Raw genomic sequence first — 21,334 nt, forward strand, 5'->3', positions numbered from 1 at the left:
CCCGTCCCGAAGGATAAACGAGACTCCCGAACAATCTGCTCCAGTGGCAGGTGTTTCTGCCCATGGCAGCGGCTGGAATGAGATGAGCTTTCGGTCGTCTCCCAACCCAAACTATTTCAGGATCCCATGATTCACAACTCCCACTAGCACTGGGAGTAGCTGTACACCCCCACCCCACCTAAATGACTCTCCAGTCCGGGTGGGACAAGTACAATTTCTCTCTCCTTCTCCATGCAAGGTCCACACCAGGGGCCGCTCTTTGAAAAGCTGAAAACAGCAGCTGCATTTCCCCTTCTCCTTCTTCCCTTTTGGAACGGGGTGGAGGGAACACTCCACCCTCGGGGAATAGAAGGAAAGGTTCTTGGAAACAGAAGTCTGTTTGCCAACACAATACCTCTGTAAGGCTCCTGGTTCATGATTCATAATTCGTAGAAAGTATTTAAAATGGCAGCACCTGTCAACCGGCTGGAAGGAAGCGCTGGAACTGCTGCTGGTGCTGATGCTGAAGGCACAGCCATAGCGGGAAATCAGCTGGAAATGCCTGAGAGTGCTTCCTGCCCAAGTCCTGGAGAAAGGGCAAAATGGATGGTCATATTTTAATCTGTTCTGAGCAAATGAACAGATGAAAAAATTCCCAGTGTTCATCAATGGCCTTTTGAGCTGGTAATTCCATCAAACACGGCAGATCAGCAACAAAATAAACCCTCAGTCATTTAAGGCCAAGTCTGGGAACAAGCCCCAAACTTTGTGTGGACAAACTCTCCCCAAGACAGCCCTTGCCAAAGCTGTCAGGGACAAGGTAAAGCTGCTCCCATTCTCCTCCTACATGGATCTCACAGCTGCTCTGCCAAGGCACAAGGCAATCCCTGGAGTCTCCTTGGCACAGCCACTGATACAACGTGAGCCTAAAAATCATGTCAAATCCTAGGGTAGAGTAAAGCCTGGGAGATTACTCTGGAAAAAACATCAACCTTCCCCAGAAATTCAAACCTTGGCAAAGACTGCTTGGGAAGAGACTCTTCCAAATGGTGAACTGGGAGAATCCCCAAAGAGCAGCAATGAAAAGTACTGGATGCCCAGCAGACGTCAGCCTGCCATGACAAGATGGATGGAGATCCAAAAGGGGCAGAGAAAAATCCCACTGCATGTCTATGGTCAGCGAAGCCCTGATGAAACCTCCTGAGAGTCTCTCACAGCACAGGACAGAGAGCACATGCTGGGAGAGGCTGCAGTTCCCAGCACCTGACAGATGGGAGCAGACAATGCACAGAGATGTGAAAACCATCAGTAAGGAAAAGCAGGAATGCATTAGTGATCCAGGTGGATTGTTGTGCCTGTGGCTCCCTGGAACACGTCAAGGGGCTGAAGCAAGTCTTGGCCATGGTCAGCTCTTAATCTCTACCAATTGTGTTATCCACCATTGCTTTTTCCCTGGAAATTTTACAGCAGAGTCAGCATGATCTTTGAATGATAGAATCATGATAGAATCCTGATTTGGAAGGGACTCACATGGATCATCAAATCCAACAGAACTGCACAGAACACCCCAAGAATCCCACCATGTGCCTGGGAAAAATGAGTGTGTGCTGAGCAGGACCCCAAACACCTACTTAAAAATCTGACTGCACTTGGAAAAAACATTTTGACTTGGAATAACTCCTAAGGAAGAAAAAAAAAAAAAAAAAAGAGATATTTTCTGAAAAAATGTTCTAACCAGGAAAAAAAGGAAAGTGAGCTCTGTCAGTGACATTTCCCGAAGCAGCTCTATCAGTTCCTGCTACTGCATTTCAAATTCACACCCCATCCTGCCACTGAATTAGTTTGATGGTTAAGCAATTCCCAAGTAAAACCCAGAAATGGGTGTATCAAGTAAGCTTTATAAGATCACTGGAAGATAGCAAGGCAGGAACATAAAAATTTCTCTCAGATCTTGTTTAGCAAAAACTGAAGATTAACAAGCCAGTAATGAGATAGCCAGTACAGGAAGATTGGAGTCAAATATTTATTTCTGTTCCTCAAAAGAGATTTAGAGAAATTCCTAAGGGTGTTGTGTATGTCTCAATAAGTGGGATATGAACCTGTCTCCAGGAACTGATCCAAGTAACAGGAATTTTCTCTAGTCAGACTCACATGGAAAAAACCCCATCACTGTCAGCCCCTTTCAGCCCTCTTATCATTTGCTAAAGAAATGCTTCCAGACTCCTCATCCCTTTGGAAGTGGGTCAGGATTGTCCCCAGGCCACCCCAATGTGTACTGTCAAGCTTTTAATTAAACACAGACTAATGGCAAGAGCCCTCCCTGCAGCCTCAGAGCTCAGCCCTTTGGAAATCACTCCTCTGTGCCCTAAAACACCCATGTTCCTCCAGCTCTGCTGAAGATTCCCAGTCTGTGTAACTCAAATGAGAATTGGAGTCCCTACACTTTAATCTAAATTAGATGATCTCATCTTCATCAAAGAACACAATAAGAATTTTTGAGTTGTTTTTGGGCTTGCTATAAACCCTGCCTGCTGAAGGGCAGAGGGCTTCTTGATCTCTGTTGCTGATATGGATGCTATTTTCAGGAGCTGTGATATCATCTGCCTTGGACTTCTTGTCTTTAGCACATAGAGATAAAAGGAGAATTTACCTTACTACATGGAGTCCTTGTCTGTCATCCTGTCTGACACTAAATGGTAATTAATCTGGGCTTTTCCTGTAGCCATCCAGGAAAAACAAAATCCCATTCTCTATTTAACTGGGATTCCACAAGGAAAACCTTACAAATCCCAGGAGGTGGCTGTTTTCTAGCTCCATATAAAAGTCTCTCGTTTTATATATAAGACTATATAAGGCACAGCAATAATGGCCAGGAACTGAAAACGAACATTAAGATGAGTAAGTGATATTAAAAAAAACCAAAACAAACCCAAATAATGCAGAGGTTTAACAGCTCCAAACAACCTTGGCTGAGATTCTCCCAAGCAACCCCAAAAGCCTGGCTCATACTTCCAGGGAATGAAGCCCAGAGCCTTGCATCAACCTCTGTCCTGAAACAAAAGCTGGAGCTATTTTAAGCTCTGCAGCACCAGTAAACAGGAGTCAGCAGGTCATCTCTGCTGGCTTCTGCACTCCCAAATTATTCCTCACAAGGGTCTGTACATGCCCAGCTCTTCCAGGAATTAGGGGTTAGGATGGGCTGGATAAATATTTACCATTTTTCTTTCCACCACAAAACAAAAGCAGAGAGCAAAAGGATTTTCCCACAGGGTTGCTGTCTGATCCCTGATAACCTGCTCCTCTCTCCTCTAGAGACAGACTTGTATAGATAAGAGTTTACCCAGGCATTAGGGAATACTCCACAGACAGCAATGCTAGGCAGATGAGAACAGCAGAATAAATTTATATTGATAAATAAATGCAGCTTCATCCTCTGGAGGAAAATGGGATGGCCACATTGTAAAAGCCAAAATTCATGGGGGATAGGAAAAGACAACTCCAAAATAGGAGAAGGGCAGGCATACAGGGCAGCATAGTAACAGAATGATCTAAAAAGTGTTTTAAATGCCCTTCTTACATAATTTCTGCAATGTCACTCTGCTGAACTTCCCAAGAAGAGGTGGTGTCTTGAGCTGAGTGGATGTATCAGAGGATATAAAGCTCTGCTCTCTTCCACTTCTGCTGCTTCCGAAACTCCTGGCATACGCAGGGAACATTCCTTTCCTTACATTCAGAGCAACTGAAGGTGAGACAGCAGCACAGTCAGGGGCACAGCACGAGGAAAATTCACAGCAGATGAGAACGCAGGAGCCCAGCAGTCCTCTAGTTCCTCTAGTCACTCATTAGGAATAACCTAACTCCAGTCACATCACCATTCCCCTCACATCCCACTTCCAGCTGATAAAAAAGAGACCACAGACTGACAAATAGGTCATAATTATGGACACAAACAGAGGTGTAGTAGAAGTAACTTTATCAAAGTATTTAAATTTTATCGTAAATCTCTGCATCAACATGGGCAGGGAGGCAACGAAATGCTCTGCAGTAGCAATTTCAGTTACCAAACCATTCCTTGGATAGACATTTATTACAGGTAGTTTCTCTGTTCCTATTTCTCCAAGAGTTTAAGGCACAAAAGCCTGAAAAAGGGCTTATAACATGTATATAAGTGCTATTATTTTCACTTTCACCTCTAATGCAACATATCAGTTTAAATATATTGCTTGTCCATTCAGCTTATACAACACCCAGTAAAAAACCGCTTTCCAGTTTAACAACCATTTGTTGCACAATATATCAAGGCAATTGCTCTGACCCGTTTTTGCTGCAAGATCTTAAGTTTCACTCTGACTGGACAGTGGAAGACACTACAAAATCTCATCATCTCAAAGAGACCATCATGGTGTGTCCACAATGAAAAAAAAATAGGCATGATACACAAAATAACATTTAAATATGGTTGCTGGAAAAAGTGTTTTAAACTGCTGGTTCATGGGGAATTATTTCCTCATACACAGGTGAAGAAGCAGGCCAGGTGTGCAAAATACCACCAGGTAAAAGCTTTATAACACTCCTTTCTGCCTTTGCTCTCCGACGTGCTCTTTGGGTTGATTGCTTAAGAATATCAAACTTGCAAGCTCAAGATCACAGCTTAAGTTAACCACAACATAAGCTTTCATCCCATGCTCAAGTTACAGCAACCTTACCCAGTCACTGGAAAGATTTTGAGATATTTTAGTGGTGTCTAAAAATGATCTTTTTTGAAATAACACATTCATGAGCATTGGGTCAAATGACTTAAGACAGTTGAATGGGCAGCAAAGCAGAAAGATGGGCAGGAACCAAATTGCAAAGGGTAACTTTACTTAAAAGACCAACTTTTTTATTGTACGATGGAGTAGAGTCTCTCTCCTGTGCCATCTTGTTGAAAGTTTATAAATTACAATTCCCAGTAAGTATTAAGAGTTCATTTCAAGACAAAAGGAATAAAACTGTCGCAGTTCTAATTTTCACCATGAATAAAGGTTACCGTGATGCTCCTACAATACTTGTTCTCTACAGGAAAGGCCACAGTCCTCCTGTACTGCGAGTACCTGGCCTGGGTGGGGAAAGGGCCACCCCTCACAAGTGCAGGATCTGGGGCAGTGTAACAGTCTGGAGGATCTCACAGACACCTCAGCAACGAGGCTATAACACAGCTGGGATCTCTGATGAGACAGTGTCCAAAGGCTGCCAATGACAGTCCATCAAGGCATCATAGAGCTCTTCACTCTGTTCCATAAACTGCTTGTTTGCTTCATGGACATCTAAATGAGGTGTGGGATCTATGCGAGGAAAGACAGAAAATATGTCATGCATCAAAGGTGTTCAGAAAAAAAACACCCTGTAAACAAGTTGGTATATTAAAACAAACATGGGGGGAGTCTCAGTATCTCCAGGGCAGGTGTCAGAGGACAGTGCCAGACTCTTTTCAGTGGTGCCACTGACAGGACAAGGAGCAACCACTTCGCATGAACAAGAAGCTCTTTTCATGGAGGGTGGCAGAGCACTGGAACAGCTTCCCAGGGAGGGTGTGGAGTCCCCCTCTCTGGAGACTTTCCAAACCCACCTGGATGTGTTCCTGTGTCCCATACTCTACGTAAGCCTGCATTAGCAAGGAATTGAACTGGATGATCTCCAGAGGTCCTTCCAACCCCAAGTATTCTGTGATTCTGTGAGTCACCAAACATTCCCAGCACTTGCCCAATCATAAACCTGACCCGATCAGTCCTATTCAATTTCTCTGCAATGAGATAAGGAATAACTACATCCAAAAACACGTCCCTTTTGACAACAGTGATTGCCCCACAGGAGAGCCAGTGGAGGGAACACACAACTGCACCTCACAGCCCAGTGCAGCCACCTGCACTGCCAGAAGGGCTTTGTCCTGATGAAAAGGGCAGAAACAGAGGCAGGGACACTCATTCCTTTCAGCTCCCTCCACTGTGAGGTCACAAATGATGGATAGATGGATGGATGGGTGGATATATGGATGGATGGATGGATGGATGGATGGATGGATGGATGGATGGATGGATGATGGATGGATGGATGGATGGATGGATGGATGGATGGATGGATGGATGGATGGGAACATTCTGTGCTGCTGCAAGCAGCCACCAGAGCTCATCTGCCAAAGCTTCGAGCAGTTCAAAGCTGGAGTCACAGCTAGGAATGAAGGGAGTGTCAGTGGCACCACAGCATCATGGTGAGCATAGCCCTATTTTACATGTAGAACAAATGTTTGGAAAGCATTTTGGAGCTGGACAACAAGCGTGCAGGTCCAATCCTGCCACTCTGAATGCACAGTGATGGACTCCCCAAACCCCTGTAGGGTGTAAAGCTCACCTGACAACACCAGCAACCCAAAGCTCAGGTTATCAGAGCAATCACAAAGGTCAGTGAATGACTCTCAGTACAAAGCTGAAGGATTGGGAAGACTCTAAAACACATCAGGAACAAAATGTTTGTAAACATGTATCTTCCCTGAGAGGGAGGTGAGGCCCTGGCACAGGTTGCTCAGGGAAGCTGTAGTTGACCCATTTCTTTAAATGTCCAAGGCCAGGTTGGACAGGGCTTGGAGTGACCTGGTTAAGTGAAAGGTGTCCCTGCCCATGGCAGTGGATGGATAAAGATGGCTTTAGAAGTTCCATTCCACTCAAACCATTCCAGGATTCTATGTTTGGTTTTAGCTATGTCATATTGTAACACATTACAGGGGAAGAGATTTAAGGAAAAGGAATGATTCAGTGACAATACATTAATTCAGTTTCCTACAAAGGTACGAATCTTTCATTTAATCAACCAGGAAAAGAAATATCCAGAGATATCCCAATTCTAGTCCTGGTATGTTTGGTTCAGCAAAAGGAAAGCTCTCCTAGAATGCTTTTAACAGCTTCCACGCACATCATCATGCATACCTGTGAATCCTGTAGATCTGTTACTATTTTTAATTTTTAATTTTTTTGTTTTTTAAGAATAAAGTAAGATACACTGCATAGTGCATATTGCACTTAAAACAGAAATCTGGAATGGCTGGCATGAAATTATAGTTTCATGCATCAATAAATAAAAGCTACTTGTACAGGTATCTAAAACCCCAATCCGGTTTAGTGACCCATTTCAAGCAACAACTGCTTGAAATATTTTATCAGTGTGGTGACTAATATTATTCCCTTTTAGTTGTAAACTAAAAGCACAATGAAGTATTCTGGGCTCTAAATGTCAGGATTTTATAGAAAACCAGAATATCTACCTTTTTCTTGGTAGCATATCAGAAAAAGAAACCCTAGTAAAAAAAGGATAACAATTTCAGTACTACAGAAGGTTAAAATCTCAGTGCTGGGAAAGTCAAAGAGTTTCAGTCCTCACCAGGTTCAGAATAGGGGCAGCAACAGTAAAACCAGGATGCAACTGTTCTAGGTGACAGTGACTCACAAATGTTCTCAGATTTACTCAAAGATAAAGGTATATTATAAATTGAAATTAGGGCCAATATGAGAAAGTCTGTCTCCAAGCAGTGCAGAACATACAGACAACTTCAATTTGAGAAACATACCTTCCAACGCATCCTCACCAACTTCTTCATATGTCTGCAAGGAAAAACAAACCCCTTAGGACAGTGGATAATTATTTTTTCTTTTGGAAGCATTGCTTGTTGATTAGTACAGTCAGAGACTGACTTTTATACTGGAGTTATTACAACAGAATTTTTCACACCTAAGCCTGTATTCCATTCCTAACACTCCACAGGCAAGACCCTACACTAAACTTCTATCAGAGGCAGTTCTTGAAATTCCAGGGTTGAAGTGGGGTGACTGTTCTGATGTGTTCTATCCTTTATAACAAAGCTTATGAAGGATCCCAGAGGCACTCCGAGCACTGCCTGTACCTGTACTCTTCTACCATCACAACTGTACTAAGAGACCTTTTGTGTCCTCCAGACTTTTTTTTACCTCAGCAATATACTCTCCATAATGCAACAGGACACACCAGGGGCTAAACACTAAATAGTAGCGATATTAAGACTTTATTATTAAGAGGTATATACTAAGATCTCTTGGTGTGTTCAGTTTGGAGCAGAGCAGACTGAGGACAGAGCTCATTAGGGTCTGCAGCTCCTCCTGAGGGACAGCTCCAATTTCTGCTCTGCATGACCAGGGACAGGACCTAAGGGAATGGCTGGAGCAGTGTCAGGGGAGGTCAGGTTTGATATCCAGAAAAGATTATTCCCCCAGAAGGAGCTTGGGCACTGAACAGACTCCCCAGGGAACAGTCATGGTCCCAAGGCTGCCTCAGCTCCAGGAGCATTTGAACAATGCTCTCAGGCACAGGGTGGGATTGTTGGGGTGTCCTGGGCAGGGCCAGGAGCTGGACTCAATGATTCCTGTGGGTCCTTTCCAGCTCAGGACATTCTGTGATTCTCAGAACTGAAGATGAGATGTTCCCATCCCACCTTTCAAGCTCTGTGGTTTTGTGCTGCCCTACCTGCATGGTGCTCTGCGTGTAGCCATACTGGGGGTAGCTGTAGCTGTAACTGCCCGTGTTCTGGTCGTACCCCCACTGAGCGTAGTAGTTGTGATACTGTTGGTAATACTGGTTGTAGTTATAGTTGTACATCTGATTGTACTCCATTGGTTTCACACGATTACTTCAAAAACAAAGCGGAATAAAAATAGCAATAAAACAGCAATAAACCATTTTTTAAAATTGCAATAAAATAGAACAAGTATGAAAAAAGCAGTGAAACAGCTTAAGATACAATGTGGTAAAGACACAAGGTTTAGTTTAACAAGCAAATTTCAGTCTTGAAAATATATTCACTATTTACTGCAGGAATATTTATTATTTGCATAAAGAAGTGATTTAAATACCCTTTCCTGTATTCATATTCGTCTTCATTAATAAACATGACTTTCATTCTTTATGAGCTAATTGGATATCACTGCCTGGCTTTGGGAAGGGAAGAGTTCAGGACTATGAGCTTCAGTTTAGAACAATCCTGAACCACAATCCAGATACTGGAGTCCCTTCTTCTGTCTGGTAAAGAGGATGAATTTAAGTGATCTACAACTTTCTGAGAGAAAGCACTGAGTCCTGCTTTACATGAAGAGATAAAGACTTAAAGCCTGGCAAAAAACCTCACATTTTCTTTTGTAAGAATGGAAAAAAACTTTCCCTTCTGCCACTGTCATACAGAAACCTAAGCAAGGACTTGTCCCCTTTCTCTCTGAACTGATGTTCAATGCACAGACTTGAGAAAGTTGATGAAATACAAAGTAATAGTAATCAAAAAATAAACTTAAATACCCTGAGAACTGACTAAAATTTCTATTCCTTGCCACTTTATGAAGTGGCAGCATTCCCAAGGAACATCATTCCACCTAACTACCAAGATTTGAAATAATGAGATGACAAATATTGTTTGGAAATGAAAATATGTCACACATAAAGCTATTTCTACTAATGATGAAATTAGTGAGAAGCAGGAAGAAGGAAACATCAATCTTCTCACCACAATGCAACCATTTTTTCTGCTTTTCTCTTCCTTTCCCCCCACCCCAAGCCTTATGAGGTCGCTGAAAATCTAAATATTATTCAAATAGGGAGCAATTACTATGATTCGTATTACCCTAGTGCTACGAGCCCCAAGTCAGACCAGGATCTCATTGTATCAGGTTCTGAACAAACACAGAAAAAAAAGTTAATCCCTGCCCCAAAAGTTTTATGTGTAGTAGACATCATAATAGAATTAGCAAGGTAGTTGAGCTTTGCTATCCAGACATCGTTAAGATTTAAACTATTTCAATTTAATGCAAAGGAACATACATTTTAAAAACAATCATATTTAACTACAGTGTGTGCACACGTGTACGGATTTAACAATATACACAATTCAAAACAGTGTAAAATGCTTAGTCTTGAGCTAATGTTATAATTTCTTTGAACTCCTGGGCATTTTGATACACCCCTTATTCATGGGTATTCTTTCATTTTGTGATGGCCACATCCAGGACATGTACCCAAAGCACTAAAAGGCATTTAAAACCAGATGTGATTTTTCAAATAAATGTCCAGCTGTTCTTCTACTCACGCTTTTGGTATAGCCACACTCAAGCGTACAGGTTTAGAGCCCAACCCCACAGCTCCCTGACACTCTGTCAGCGCTCTCTTCTGTTCCAGTTCATCTGTGAATTTCACAAACCCGTAACCTCTGCAGAGACATAGAAAAACTCACATAAAACCAACCCCAAAGAGCAATGCCACATTATAAAAACTAGTTACGGTGAAGTCTGATTTGGTTTGGGAAACACAGTGAACAAAAAGGTTCATTAGGGTTGTTGTCCCTGCTCTTGGGAGAGATCAAATTATTCTGCGTTTCAGTTGCTTTTCCAGAATGCCTGAAGCCACACGTCCAAGCTCTGGCAGTACTTTGGAGGGCTTGTCAATGTAACAATGTAGTTCTTGTGCCAGCGGATTCTTGGGAACTGGAAGTGAGCTGACACAAGCCATGTTGAAATGTGCGAACTGACACATGGTAAAGCCCCAAATCTCTGCTTGGAGGAAACTGATAATCTCAAAAGCACAGGAGGAACGGGGGGACAGTACATCCAGTGTAGGAATGTGCCCCCTGTTGACGGAGTGACAAAATTATCCTTTGTCTCCTTAAAAATGCAAAAAGTCCAGAAGTTTCTCTCCTCAATTAGGTAAAAAAACACCTCATAGGACCTGGGGGACTTCACCTCAAACTTAAAGACAGCCAATTGGACAGAAGCCAAAAAGTCCTGCCCAAGCAATTCACTAGAAAAAGAAGACAACAAAAGAAACTAATAGCTTTTATGAGGTGTTTTACCAGCAGCAAGAGCCTCTTGCACCTGGCTCAGATTTTCTCTGTAAAGAGCTTTGTTATTTTGCCTTTCATTAAAACTATTGTGTTTCCAACACTGCCACAGAAGCCATCCTGCTAATTTTATGCCATCTGAGGTGGCTGAGCTATCTCGGGTGTGATAGAGATCTCCAAGAGCTTATAAGACCTGGCTGGAAAAGACTGTTACATCAATCCAGAACCCCCGGACTCTGCAGCAAGCCTTCATTGTGACGTGGCAGCACTGCACGTCAGCCAGACAGAAAACTCCAACTCCTTCCAACCCCAACAGTCCTGTTTGCGTGGGATTTTGATGCTGTAGTGAGTCAGAAGCAATGCAACAGCATCCAAGAGGGCAGTGCCAGGATCCCATCATGGGATGGGCTGCCTAACACAGCAGAAAGATCAAAGACTTAGATGTGGGAGGGTAAGAGGAATCCATCTAAGCAAAGGAAGAAGTTTGGGAGGGAAGGGCTTGTCTACCTGGGGAAAAGAATGAGCCATAACAAGGGTGTAAACTTACAGTGCATTATCTATTCTGTGGGAACTGCTAAATGCCAAGTTATGTCCTATTTTGAAAGCAGCATCATGTACTACTCAAGGGAGGTCCCCACTGGCAGCTATTTCAGAGCAGTTCATGCCCCAGAAAAGGCAGTACCTCGCACAACAAGCTCCACACACAAGATATATAAATATCTTATTTATATGTATATATATATATATATATATATATATATATATATATATATATATATAAAAATACATATACATATACACACACAGGTATGGATGTATCCTCCTCACAAAAAGACCAGATCAAAGCTTAGACTTATCTACATAGAAACTAGATTATTAAACACAAGCAAAACTCTACACAGACCGACGTTCATTTAACTTGCCCTCTGCCAAATGACTATGGCAAATTAATCCAGTGAAAGTCAACTTCTAAGTCAGTTTAAGGTGTTCACACACAAACCCAACTAAGTTTCTAAGCTGCCAAAAGACTCCTCCAGATTTTCAGATGGGACCAGGAGTGTGTAAGAGAAACTGGGAAGACTGGCAGTTCCAAAACAGACACGGATAGAGATGGATGCAGTGTACAGGAATAGATGCTGGGCGCTGCAAGGGAGACAGTGATTCTTCCAAGTCTTCCAGACACTGATTCTTCCAACTCTTCCACACATTTAGCTTGTCCACACCAATGGCTAAACCACTGGTGAGGAAAGAAATAATTTTTTCCTGGCCAGGACCTCCCTGGAGACCTTCTGTCCTGCCCCTGAAGTCTGGAAGGCCCCAGCACCTGTACCCTCAGCAGAAAGCAGAGAAGTAGGCACAGCACCACAGCACCATGCTCCAAGCTCCCCTCCTGTCTGGACAAGAGGTGCTGGGAGGAGGCCTTCCTGATCCACCAGCCCCGGCTGGAAGGGCCAGGACTTCACTGGGCATGTCCACAACCCTAAGCTCCTCTCTCACATCACACTGACACCTGCAGATGCCTCAGCTTTGAGCAATTGCACAAGTCCCAACAAAGCCCCTGGCACCAACACTCTGGCACTGCCACGGGAGACAGCTTTGCTCTTCCCAGAAACAGGACTCTTAAGTCCCTGCTCCTCCCCAGCTTCTCAAGCTACCACAGCTTGGGAAGCTACCCAGCAGCTACCTTTCCTTGAGGTCTGCACCTATGCACAGCTCCCAAACCCAACCTGCAGCAATAGTCCAACCTGCAGCACCAACACCTGTTCTACAGACAAAGACTGAAGCAGGTGCAGCACAACAGGAACTGTGGGGTTTACACTGAGGAGGAGCAGAAGGCACACAGAGCCCAGCCCAGCAGCGTCAGTCCCAGGGGAGGTGGTAATGACAGCATGAGGACACAACAGCCAGAGAGACTGAGTAGCTCTGCAAGAGGTTCAAGATGCACATGAAGAGGAACTTCATGACTGGGGAGAAGTGCAGCTCTGGAACAGGCTGCCTAGACAGCCTGAATTAACTCCATCCTGGGAGGTTTTCCAGGCTACACAATCCATGGATGATATGATCTAGCGCTGGCTACAGTCCTGGTAGAAGCTGGACCAGAGACCTCCAGAAACCAACCCGTCTAAGACTAAGAAACCACATATGAGAAGGTGGAGGGACCTACAGCCATAACTATATCTTATCCCAACATTCTCAGAGGTGTTATATCACAAAATTGTGCTTCACGGAAGCCATGCTCTGCTTCGAAAACAAGGATGCTCACCAACTGCTCCTTCCCTGGAAAATACAGCTTAATTTTGTGCTATTTAGAAAATGTTTTAATTACATTAAGAGATCCAACCACTTGATACCTACTTTTAGCAAGACATTTTCAGAAAAGACAAATAAGGCAGCTACTGAGAACTTGACAGTGAATCATAGCTTTGTGTGCCCTACCCTATTTGAAAGAAAACACATACAGCTCTCACAGGAATATGCACTCAATAGCCTGAAGTTTGTAAAGCATAATTCCACACAAGACTCCAGGAAGAGAGTGTTTCAAGATTACTTAAGATATTTTTCATCATTTTAAGAAGGGCAATAACACACAAAGGGCCTCACACTGACAGAGGAGTGAAAATACCCATGGTGCCTATCAAAACTCAAGCAAACTGCAGACTGAACAGCCAAAACCACTACATTTTAAGATTACTAAAATCTAAGCTAAAAGAATATTTTTCCCCTTGCTGTATTCTATATTTCCTGTTGCAACATGTGAAGTAAAAAAAAAAAAAAGTGAATAAAAGACAACTTACTTGGATACTCCTGCCTGGTCCAAAACAACTTTTCCACCTCTACATGATGGATAAACTTTAACAAAAAATTCATACAGCATCCCATCATCCACGTCAGGAGTCAGATCTCCAACAAAAAGGGAATATTCTGGACTAAAGAAATCAAAAGAACATCTTAAATATAATCATTAAGAAAAAAAAAAGGGACATGCTGAGTGACAGTAGTGCAGTAGTGACAGTTAACATTTAGCCTAAATATCTGAACTCAGAGAAGAATGATACTAAAAGACCATTTAATGGAGAATTTAAATGCCACTAATTAAGCTGCTTAACTAAAATTTTGATTGACACTGCTGTTTCAAGTTAATTGAAGCAGCACAACCAATCAACTTAATACTGCTTTTTATTTAAAGATTATTTCCAAGCTTATTACTCACAGGATATTTCCGATTTCTAAAATGGCAAGAAAAAATATCTCATTTATAGATATGCTATTTCCAATACACAGATCTAAATTATAATATATAGATCTTAAATTATAATATATGAATTAGATACTTTGATGCTACAAATTTTAAATACCTTAAAGGACACTGGATAAATCTGCTGTGCCACACAGAGTGCAAAACACAAAACTGGCAGTCTAAGTTCTCTTCCTTCTACAAAAGACTGGCAGTGATGAACTTTGAGTTTACATATTCTGAATACTTTTTGCAAGGCAATTAATAGAGGGACATTAAGCAGGAAAAAGTAATATTTAAATATTGAGCACTTACCTGTTATCAGGCTGTTTTCCATATGTTGCATAATTCAATTTAAATCGCTTCGCCTGAAACAAGGCAAAAATGAATCCATACATTCAAACGTTGTCATGTGAATTCAAGCAATTAGGGAAAAATACAATAAGCTGATTTAATACAACTTAATGCTGACACATGTTCAATGCCTTCATGCCAGCCAGTTAAGGTAACAAGCACGTTTTTATTTAGCATCAGTACAGATATAATAATGAAAATAAAAATGTAAACAGAGGTAGAAACAACAAATGTTAAATTTCTTCCAATTTTCAGGTCTTAAAATGAAATGACAGTACCATTACTGGACTTTTGTGATTTAACACAAACACTAGCAGACCAGAAACCAACACACTGGAAAATGGAATCAACCTGAGTCTGGAAGTGTGGCTAAATACTTGGTTCTGGACATTTAGTAAGATTCAAAGGGTTCTGAAAGAACTACATTGGACACTGGAGCCCTCTTTAAATTTTGCATCTGAATTTATTTTTGAAATAAGTTTCGCAGCAGCTCAGATTTGTGCCCTCTGGCACATGCAGAACTCTCTGTCCCCCACCTACCAGACTTTTAGCAACTTTTATCCAACTTACATCTAAGTTTAGACCAAGATCTAAGGAGACCAAGATCTTTGAATCAGCTCTTAGAGACCAGGGGCTAATCTCAGGATCAGGATTTCAGATCCTAAAATCAGGATTTCAGATCACAATCAGAAATGCCCTAAAGATCAGGGTACCTGTTCAGTACAGTGAAGAGCCCTCATATGATGGATTTCCTTCCCTCAAAATCAGGTAAATACTTCTTGGGAAATAGAGCACAGACTCAACTCTAGACTATAATCCTGCTCCTTGCATGCTTGCATTCTCTGGAGCACAGTACTACACAACTTTCTGTGGATTATTTACAAGCTAACACAAAATTTAGATTCCACTTTGAAGCACGTAGATCTTTTTGAAGGGGGGGATCTTGCTCTTCATTGCAATATTCTGGGTTTACAATCAACAAGACACCTGAGAGTACTGCCACTCAGATGGGAACTGTGAACACCAATGCTTGGAAAAGAGAAACACCACCAGCACCATGGCTCTCTGTTATTCCCTTGACTGATTCAGTATTTAAAAAGAAATAAAAGCATGAGCCACACTCAAGTTTTCTGTAAATAAAATAAATGCAAAGGATGAGCTGGGCAGTTGCCTCCTGAGTGCATTGATTTGGGCTGCTTTGTATCTCTGCCTGACATCTGTAGTTCTCTCCATGTGTTATGTAAATCATCCCTCCACACAGCACTGTGTTTTGAACAAAACTGTGAAGAAAGATGGGTATTCCCAAAACCAGATTTCCATTATTATCTTACTCCTTGCTCTCTTTGTCTCTCCAGTGACTATAGAAAGCATCCAGGATGATCAGCTTGCCTTAATCATGAGCAAACACGTGAAACAGATATCTCCAGGCCTCTCATCGACTCCTTTTAACAGGGCACGTCACCCTCTCAGCAATGTTGACTGAATAGCTCAACCCGAACTTCCCAGTCTCCTCCGGGTATTAACTACTCTGAAATAGGAATCCATTGACTTTGTATATCATACCATAAGTGAGGTGATTCTAGAGCTGCTTTATGAATCAGTCACCCCAGCTTACTGCAGCCAACTCCTGTGGGTACAACAGACAGCTGTGTCAGCCGTCCCATTTTAATCTACCACATATTCAAGTCAACATCCTAAAATTAGCCTCTCTGCCTATTTCTCTTCTTCTCCCTAACCACCCAGCTTTTATGTAGAAGAGATGCTAGTTATCCACTGCAATTATTCAATACTCTGTCTTGTTCTCCACTCTAAAGAGGTTTGAGTAACCTCTGTTTGCTAAGGGCCAAGAACAATGCAAAATTAAAAGTCATGTTTCTCTTGTCAATCAATGCTATTCAAAAGAAAGTGTAAACTTGCAAGTTCATCCTCTATACACACAGCTAAATTCTCAGATTGCCTCATCCCTGAAAATGCTCAGAGCCTAGTTGGATGGTGTTTAGAGCAACTTGGTCTAGTGGAAGGAGTTCCTACCCATGATAGGGGATGAAATATGATAAGCTTTAATATCCCATCCAACCCAAACCACTCTGTGACTCCATGATTATACAAAACGAGAGAGATGGAAGAATTAAGGCAGACATACACTATACTCAGTCTAATTTCTTCCTTGCTCTTCTCAGGTTTCTGATTAGTCCAACTTTGGTAACAGCAGCAATGGTTAGATATAAAAAACATCACACCCCACAACACTTCTACACTTGAATTTTATCTAGACAGTCACAAAGAAATCACTGTTTTTTCTCAACAATTTTCGGAGCAAGAACATTAGCAGTTTTATAGTCATAACTTCAATTCTGAAGTAAAGACGAATCCCAGTTTGCTAACCACCGAATTATCTGTAATCATTAAAAATACACAATCTACACTATCTGTCCCTACCAAGTTTTGGTTCTCAACTGGCTGATCCCATTTACTTACCGGTGTAGCACCAGGAAGTGGTTTTCCATTGATTTTGTGTAAACATTTCTCTGCAGTAGCTAGATCTGCAAATTCTACAAAGCAATAGCCTGCTGGAATTCTGAACATACAACACAGAAGAGAAGAGACAAAAGTTATAAACTTAAAACACATTTGATGAGGAAAGCTGTATTTTACATAACTGGTAAGAAATTTGCTATAGTTGCAATACATAGAAGAGCTTCTTTCTAAAGTATAAATATTGGCTACCTAAGAGAAGTCGGATCTCAAGAGACAGCCCCTACTTACCATAAGTCAAGTAGATAAGCACATAGAAAATTGTTTAGCTTACAGTTTACTTCCCACTTTCATTGACTATCAATTTGCCCACCCAAGTTTAAACGACTGAAAACTGAAATTACAACACTTAAAAGAATAACGAATAAGAATGAAACTATTTTATTCTGCATAAATCACTCATTTTATTTCAAATGAACTTTAAAGGTTCTCTTATTGCTCTGAGTCTGACTTCCCACCTCTGCCAGCATCACATAGCTGTACTACACACTAGCAACCAAAGCCTGGGGAGGTGTAGAGCCAGAGGAATGGAATGAGATACATACACTGCTCTGGCTGAGTGCTGGAGCACTGCAGGATGTGGACCAAACCGTGTTTGTTGAGGGGAGGCTGAAGAGCCAGCAGTGCCCTCTCCATTGCTCTCAGCAATATTCACATATTGGTGGCAGCAATGGTGAGAAACTCAAAGGGAAAATTCACTCTGATATGGATGGACCACAGCGAGGCTTCAGTCCAAATACACTCGGAGAACAAACAGAAACAGTTACCCTGTCAACCTGTTTCGAATGATTTTTACACTCAGTACAAGCTCTCCCATGGTGGCAAAGGCTCTTGAAACAAAGTTTTCATCCATATAGGGCTCCAGCTATAAAAGCAAAAAGAGAAAGAAAGTTAGATTTGGGCATCTACAAAAAAGAGAATATATGTGTCAAAGTCTCCCTCTAAGCCGTTAAAACATTATTGAGAAGGATTTTACCCTTACACTTCAAAAAGAAGACTCATTTAAGAGGGTCGATGCCACTCAAAACCAGCAGGCATGCATGAACCAGGCTCAACAGTCTGCAAAGTGGAACCCAAGAGACAGCATGAATTTCAGAGAACAAGGGAGCTTCACAGAAGGACAAAAGCCACTCAGAAACATACAGCAACAAACTGAGCATTTCCTACAGGGAGCAGGGGAGAAGGTGGCAGGCTCCTTCCCCAGGTGCAAGCAAAGGCTGGGCCAGCACTGTGGATACACGGTGTGGCACAACCCCGGGCGGCATGTGGCAGGTGACACTGCCCCGTGGAGCTGCGGCAGGGGTCTGCAGAGCTGTGTCTGCCTGCACAACCCCGGTTATACCAGGGCAACACTCGGGGGAAACCCTGGAATCGCGTCCCACAGCAGCTCTACGCTTCATCCTGCCCATGGGAGCACTGACCACGTTCATGTCACAGGGAAGGACCGCACTGTGCAGGTAAGAGTGCATGTGAACATGCTGGAGAGCAAGTGTCTGAGTGGTGTAAGGTACTGACAAGTAGGAAATGGCGCTGGAATTTGGATCAAATATACTACGAAGAGCCTGGGTGAACAGGGCACCTCTGTGTATAACAGAAACTGGAGGAGGGAACTAACCAAAATTAGAATGGGGAGCCGTGTGTGTGACAAGTAACATAGAGCTGAAAAATGTATGTATAAAATATATACAGCTCCATGTATTTACCTGTGTAAGACAGGTGGCTCATGGTAACCTACAGCCCTCAAGTATTTGTGTATCTGTCACGTACCAGGTGGCTCCACCACTTGCGTGTGTGACAGATTGTGCAGTATGTGAAAGAAGGTGACCATACTGCACTTGCACGTGTCAAAGGCAGTAGATGCTCTGTGGAGGTGAGTGTGAAGCACAACTGACTTGTCCCAGGCGCAGAGGCAGCACCACCCTGCACAGATGTGCCATGCAGGGTGATCCTGGCTGTGTGTGTGCACAGGAAAGCTGTATTTGTAAACACAACCAGTTGCTTGGATATGTCCATATGGCTCAAAGAGCCATGGCCTGCTTGTGAGAGTAGTGATGAAAAAGAAGATGGGCTTTATCATAGAGAGGTGGCAGAGAACCCTCTCTGTGGGGAAAAGGGAGAACAGACTCCAGAGTCTCCATGCCCAAGCAGAGGCAGGTAGAGGATGACACCTTGATAACGTGGGTGTGCTGAGTGTGTGTGTGAAGAGAAGTACCCAGTGGGATTCTCAGGGATGTGTTGAGCTGTGTGCACACGTGAGAGATGAGGAACACTACGTGCAAGCAGGACTGTGATGGTGTGAGCTGCAAGAAAGGGGCTGAAGGAAGATGCCACCTGCATCCAAGAAACAGGTGGCAGAGAAGTTGTGACATTGTACATGCATAGTGGAGTGCACACAGGTGTGTACAAGTGTGTGACATAGCAAAGACACTGCACGCAGCAGTGGGACCGCATGTGTGTGTCACAGTGTACCACAGTGGCAGCAATGCAGGCACCACAACACATTGAGCACACACACACATGCAGTGCAGCTGGGTGCCAGAGCACTACAACATGCTGGGGTGAGTACACGTGTGTGAAAGTGCGTGTTCAGTAGTGAGTGTAAAGGACACAGGGGCACAAGGTGTATGAGGGGCACACAAGGGACATCGTGGGCTGTGCATAATTGTGAGTGTACCTACAGTGTGCACGTGAGTGGGCATCAAGACACTCTTGGGTGAAGAAGCCCCTGTGAGTGTGCTTCACACAGCTGCTCTTTCTGCCAGGTACACACACAGGCAGGAATGAGGGACCTAGCAGGAAGTACAAATGCTTTGAACGTGCGTGCACGTAGGGGAGTAAAAATCCCTATGAGGGCGTAAGTGCACCCACAGGTGTGCATGTAGGCGGCAGGTTGTGAGGGATAATCTTGGACAGGTGCATACAAACGTGCCTACAAGTGTGAGCACAATTAGCAGCACAACCATGAGTATGTGTAAATGCCTTGCACAATGTAAGCATGTAACTGCCTATAGCAGCTGAGCATGTAAAACATCAGATAAATCCTTGAAGCATGCAAGTGTACACGCTGTGAGTATGGGAGTAAGTGCCTCTTAAGAGTATGGAGCTGTGAGACTTTTCGCTGCCCATGCATGTCTGATCACCAGTGACACTGGTGTAAGTCTCGCTGTGACCTGGCTGCAGGCAGGCAATGAGGGTCACTCTAGGGTGTGTGTGTGTGTGTGTGTGTGTGTGTGTGTGTGTGTGTGTAACTGCTCACAAATAAGCCTGTCAAGCTGGGGTTTATGTCTGAGTGTGTGTCAGCCTGTGGTGAGCATGTCAGCATGCACAGGAGTGTATGATGTGAGTGTCACTTGGGGAGTTCAGGTGTGTCTGAACGTGTGAGGGGCTGTGAGGCTGTGTCAGGGGTGTGAAGGGGTCAGTCGGTCAGGGAGAGGGTCAGCTGGTGTCAGGTGTCAGAGTGAGGGTGTCAGAACTGTGAGGATATCAGTCTGTCCGTTGTTGTGCGGGCGTTAGAGTGAGAGTGTCAGTCAGCCAGCGTAAGGCTGTCAGTTGCTGTAATGGTGTCAGACAGCCAGCGTGACGGTGCCAGAGGGACGGCATCAATTGGTGTGAGAGTGTCAGTCAGTGCGAGTGTCAATGAGAGGGTGTCAGTCGGTCGGTGGGAGAGTGTCAGTCATTGCGCGGGTGCGGGTCAGTGACGGTACCAGCCGGTCAGTGCCTCCCGCGCCCCCCCGGCCCAGCCGCGTGCCCCTGTAGCCCCGTTGCCCCCCGCACAAAGCCGCGCGGTCCCGGCCGGACACTCACGTCCCCCATCCACAGGCTGGCGGCCATGCTGCTGCCGCAGGCCCCGCGGCGGGTTCCGCGGGGCCGCGCGTTCCACCTCCCGGCCCGGCCCGGCCCGGCCCGGCCCGGCCCGACCCGGCCCGGCCCGGCCCCGCCGCCGCCGCCCCTCCTTCCGTCCCACCCCCGGTGCCCCGGTCTCTCGGTCCCTCCCCCGGTCCCTCCCGCCGCCGCCCGGGCCGGCCCCGCCGCCTCCTCCGCGGCCCCGGCGGGCGGAGAGAGCGGCGCCCCTGCCGCCGCAGCGCCCCCTGGCGGCAGGAGGAGCGACAGCCGCGGGAGGGAGCCGGGGCAGAGGGTGGGGGGAGCTGGGGCAACCCGGGGGTCCCGTTGGGGCAACTGCAGCCACCGGGGGGACACTGGAGTGCGGTGGGGAGCGGTCTCTTCTACAGTGCCCGCAGTGAGAGGGCAAGGGGAAATGGGCTTAATCTGAGACAGGAGATTCAGATATCAGGAAAAAAAATCATAGAATATGCTGAGTTGGGAGGGACACACCGGGATCATCGAGAACAACA

The 21,334-nt window shown here is 44.2% G+C and overlaps 1 protein-coding gene across 3 annotated transcripts; it reads right to left on the minus strand.

Annotated features, from left to right (window-relative positions):
• Positions 1 to 3,382: 3,382 nt before the first annotated feature.
• On the minus strand, positions 3,383 to 20,905 carry TRNAU1AP (tRNA selenocysteine 1 associated protein 1). 3 transcript variants are annotated; one of them, XM_058819732.1, is made up of 10 exons: positions 20,787 to 20,905; positions 17,965 to 18,041; positions 17,750 to 17,847; positions 16,926 to 17,025; positions 14,409 to 14,461; positions 13,654 to 13,785; positions 10,112 to 10,231; positions 8,506 to 8,668; positions 7,577 to 7,610; positions 3,383 to 5,303 (listed from the first exon to the last, which is right to left on the minus strand). In XM_058819732.1, the coding sequence occupies exons 3-10, from the start codon at positions 17,833 to 17,835 to the stop codon at positions 5,167 to 5,169; spliced, it is 825 nt and encodes a 274-aa protein (XP_058675715.1). In that variant the 5' UTR covers positions 17,836 to 17,847; positions 17,965 to 18,041; positions 20,787 to 20,905; the 3' UTR covers positions 3,383 to 5,166. The 3 variants fall into 3 exon arrangements, with proteins under 3 accessions (XP_058675715.1, XP_058675717.1, XP_058675714.1); XM_058819734.1 differs by having other exon boundaries at positions 17,959 to 18,041; positions 20,787 to 20,836; XM_058819731.1 differs by lacking the exon at positions 17,965 to 18,041 and having other exon boundaries at positions 20,787 to 20,880.
• Positions 20,906 to 21,334: the final 429 nt, after the last annotated feature.

The sequence above is a fragment of the Ammospiza caudacuta genome, chromosome 25 (genome assembly GCF_027887145.1).
Source record: "Ammospiza caudacuta isolate bAmmCau1 chromosome 25, bAmmCau1.pri, whole genome shotgun sequence".
In the NCBI taxonomy this organism is placed as follows: domain Eukaryota; kingdom Metazoa; phylum Chordata; class Aves; order Passeriformes; family Passerellidae; genus Ammospiza; species Ammospiza caudacuta.

What these genes read in the sequence shown, in the direction of transcription:
- TRNAU1AP (XM_058819731.1), bottom strand. Translation starts at nt 20,813, where the DNA reads ATGGCCGCCAGCCTGTGGATGGGGGAC. An exon ending in CCAGCCTGTGGATGGGGGAC is followed by an intron (nt 17,848 to 20,786) that starts GTGAGTGTCCGG and finishes TTGCTTTTATAG; the next exon opens with CTGGAGCCCTATATGGATGA. An exon ending in GACCAGGCAGGAGTATCCAA is followed by an intron (nt 10,232 to 13,653) that starts GTAAGTTGTCTT and finishes ATGTCTCTGCAG; the next exon opens with AGGTTACGGGTTTGTGAAAT.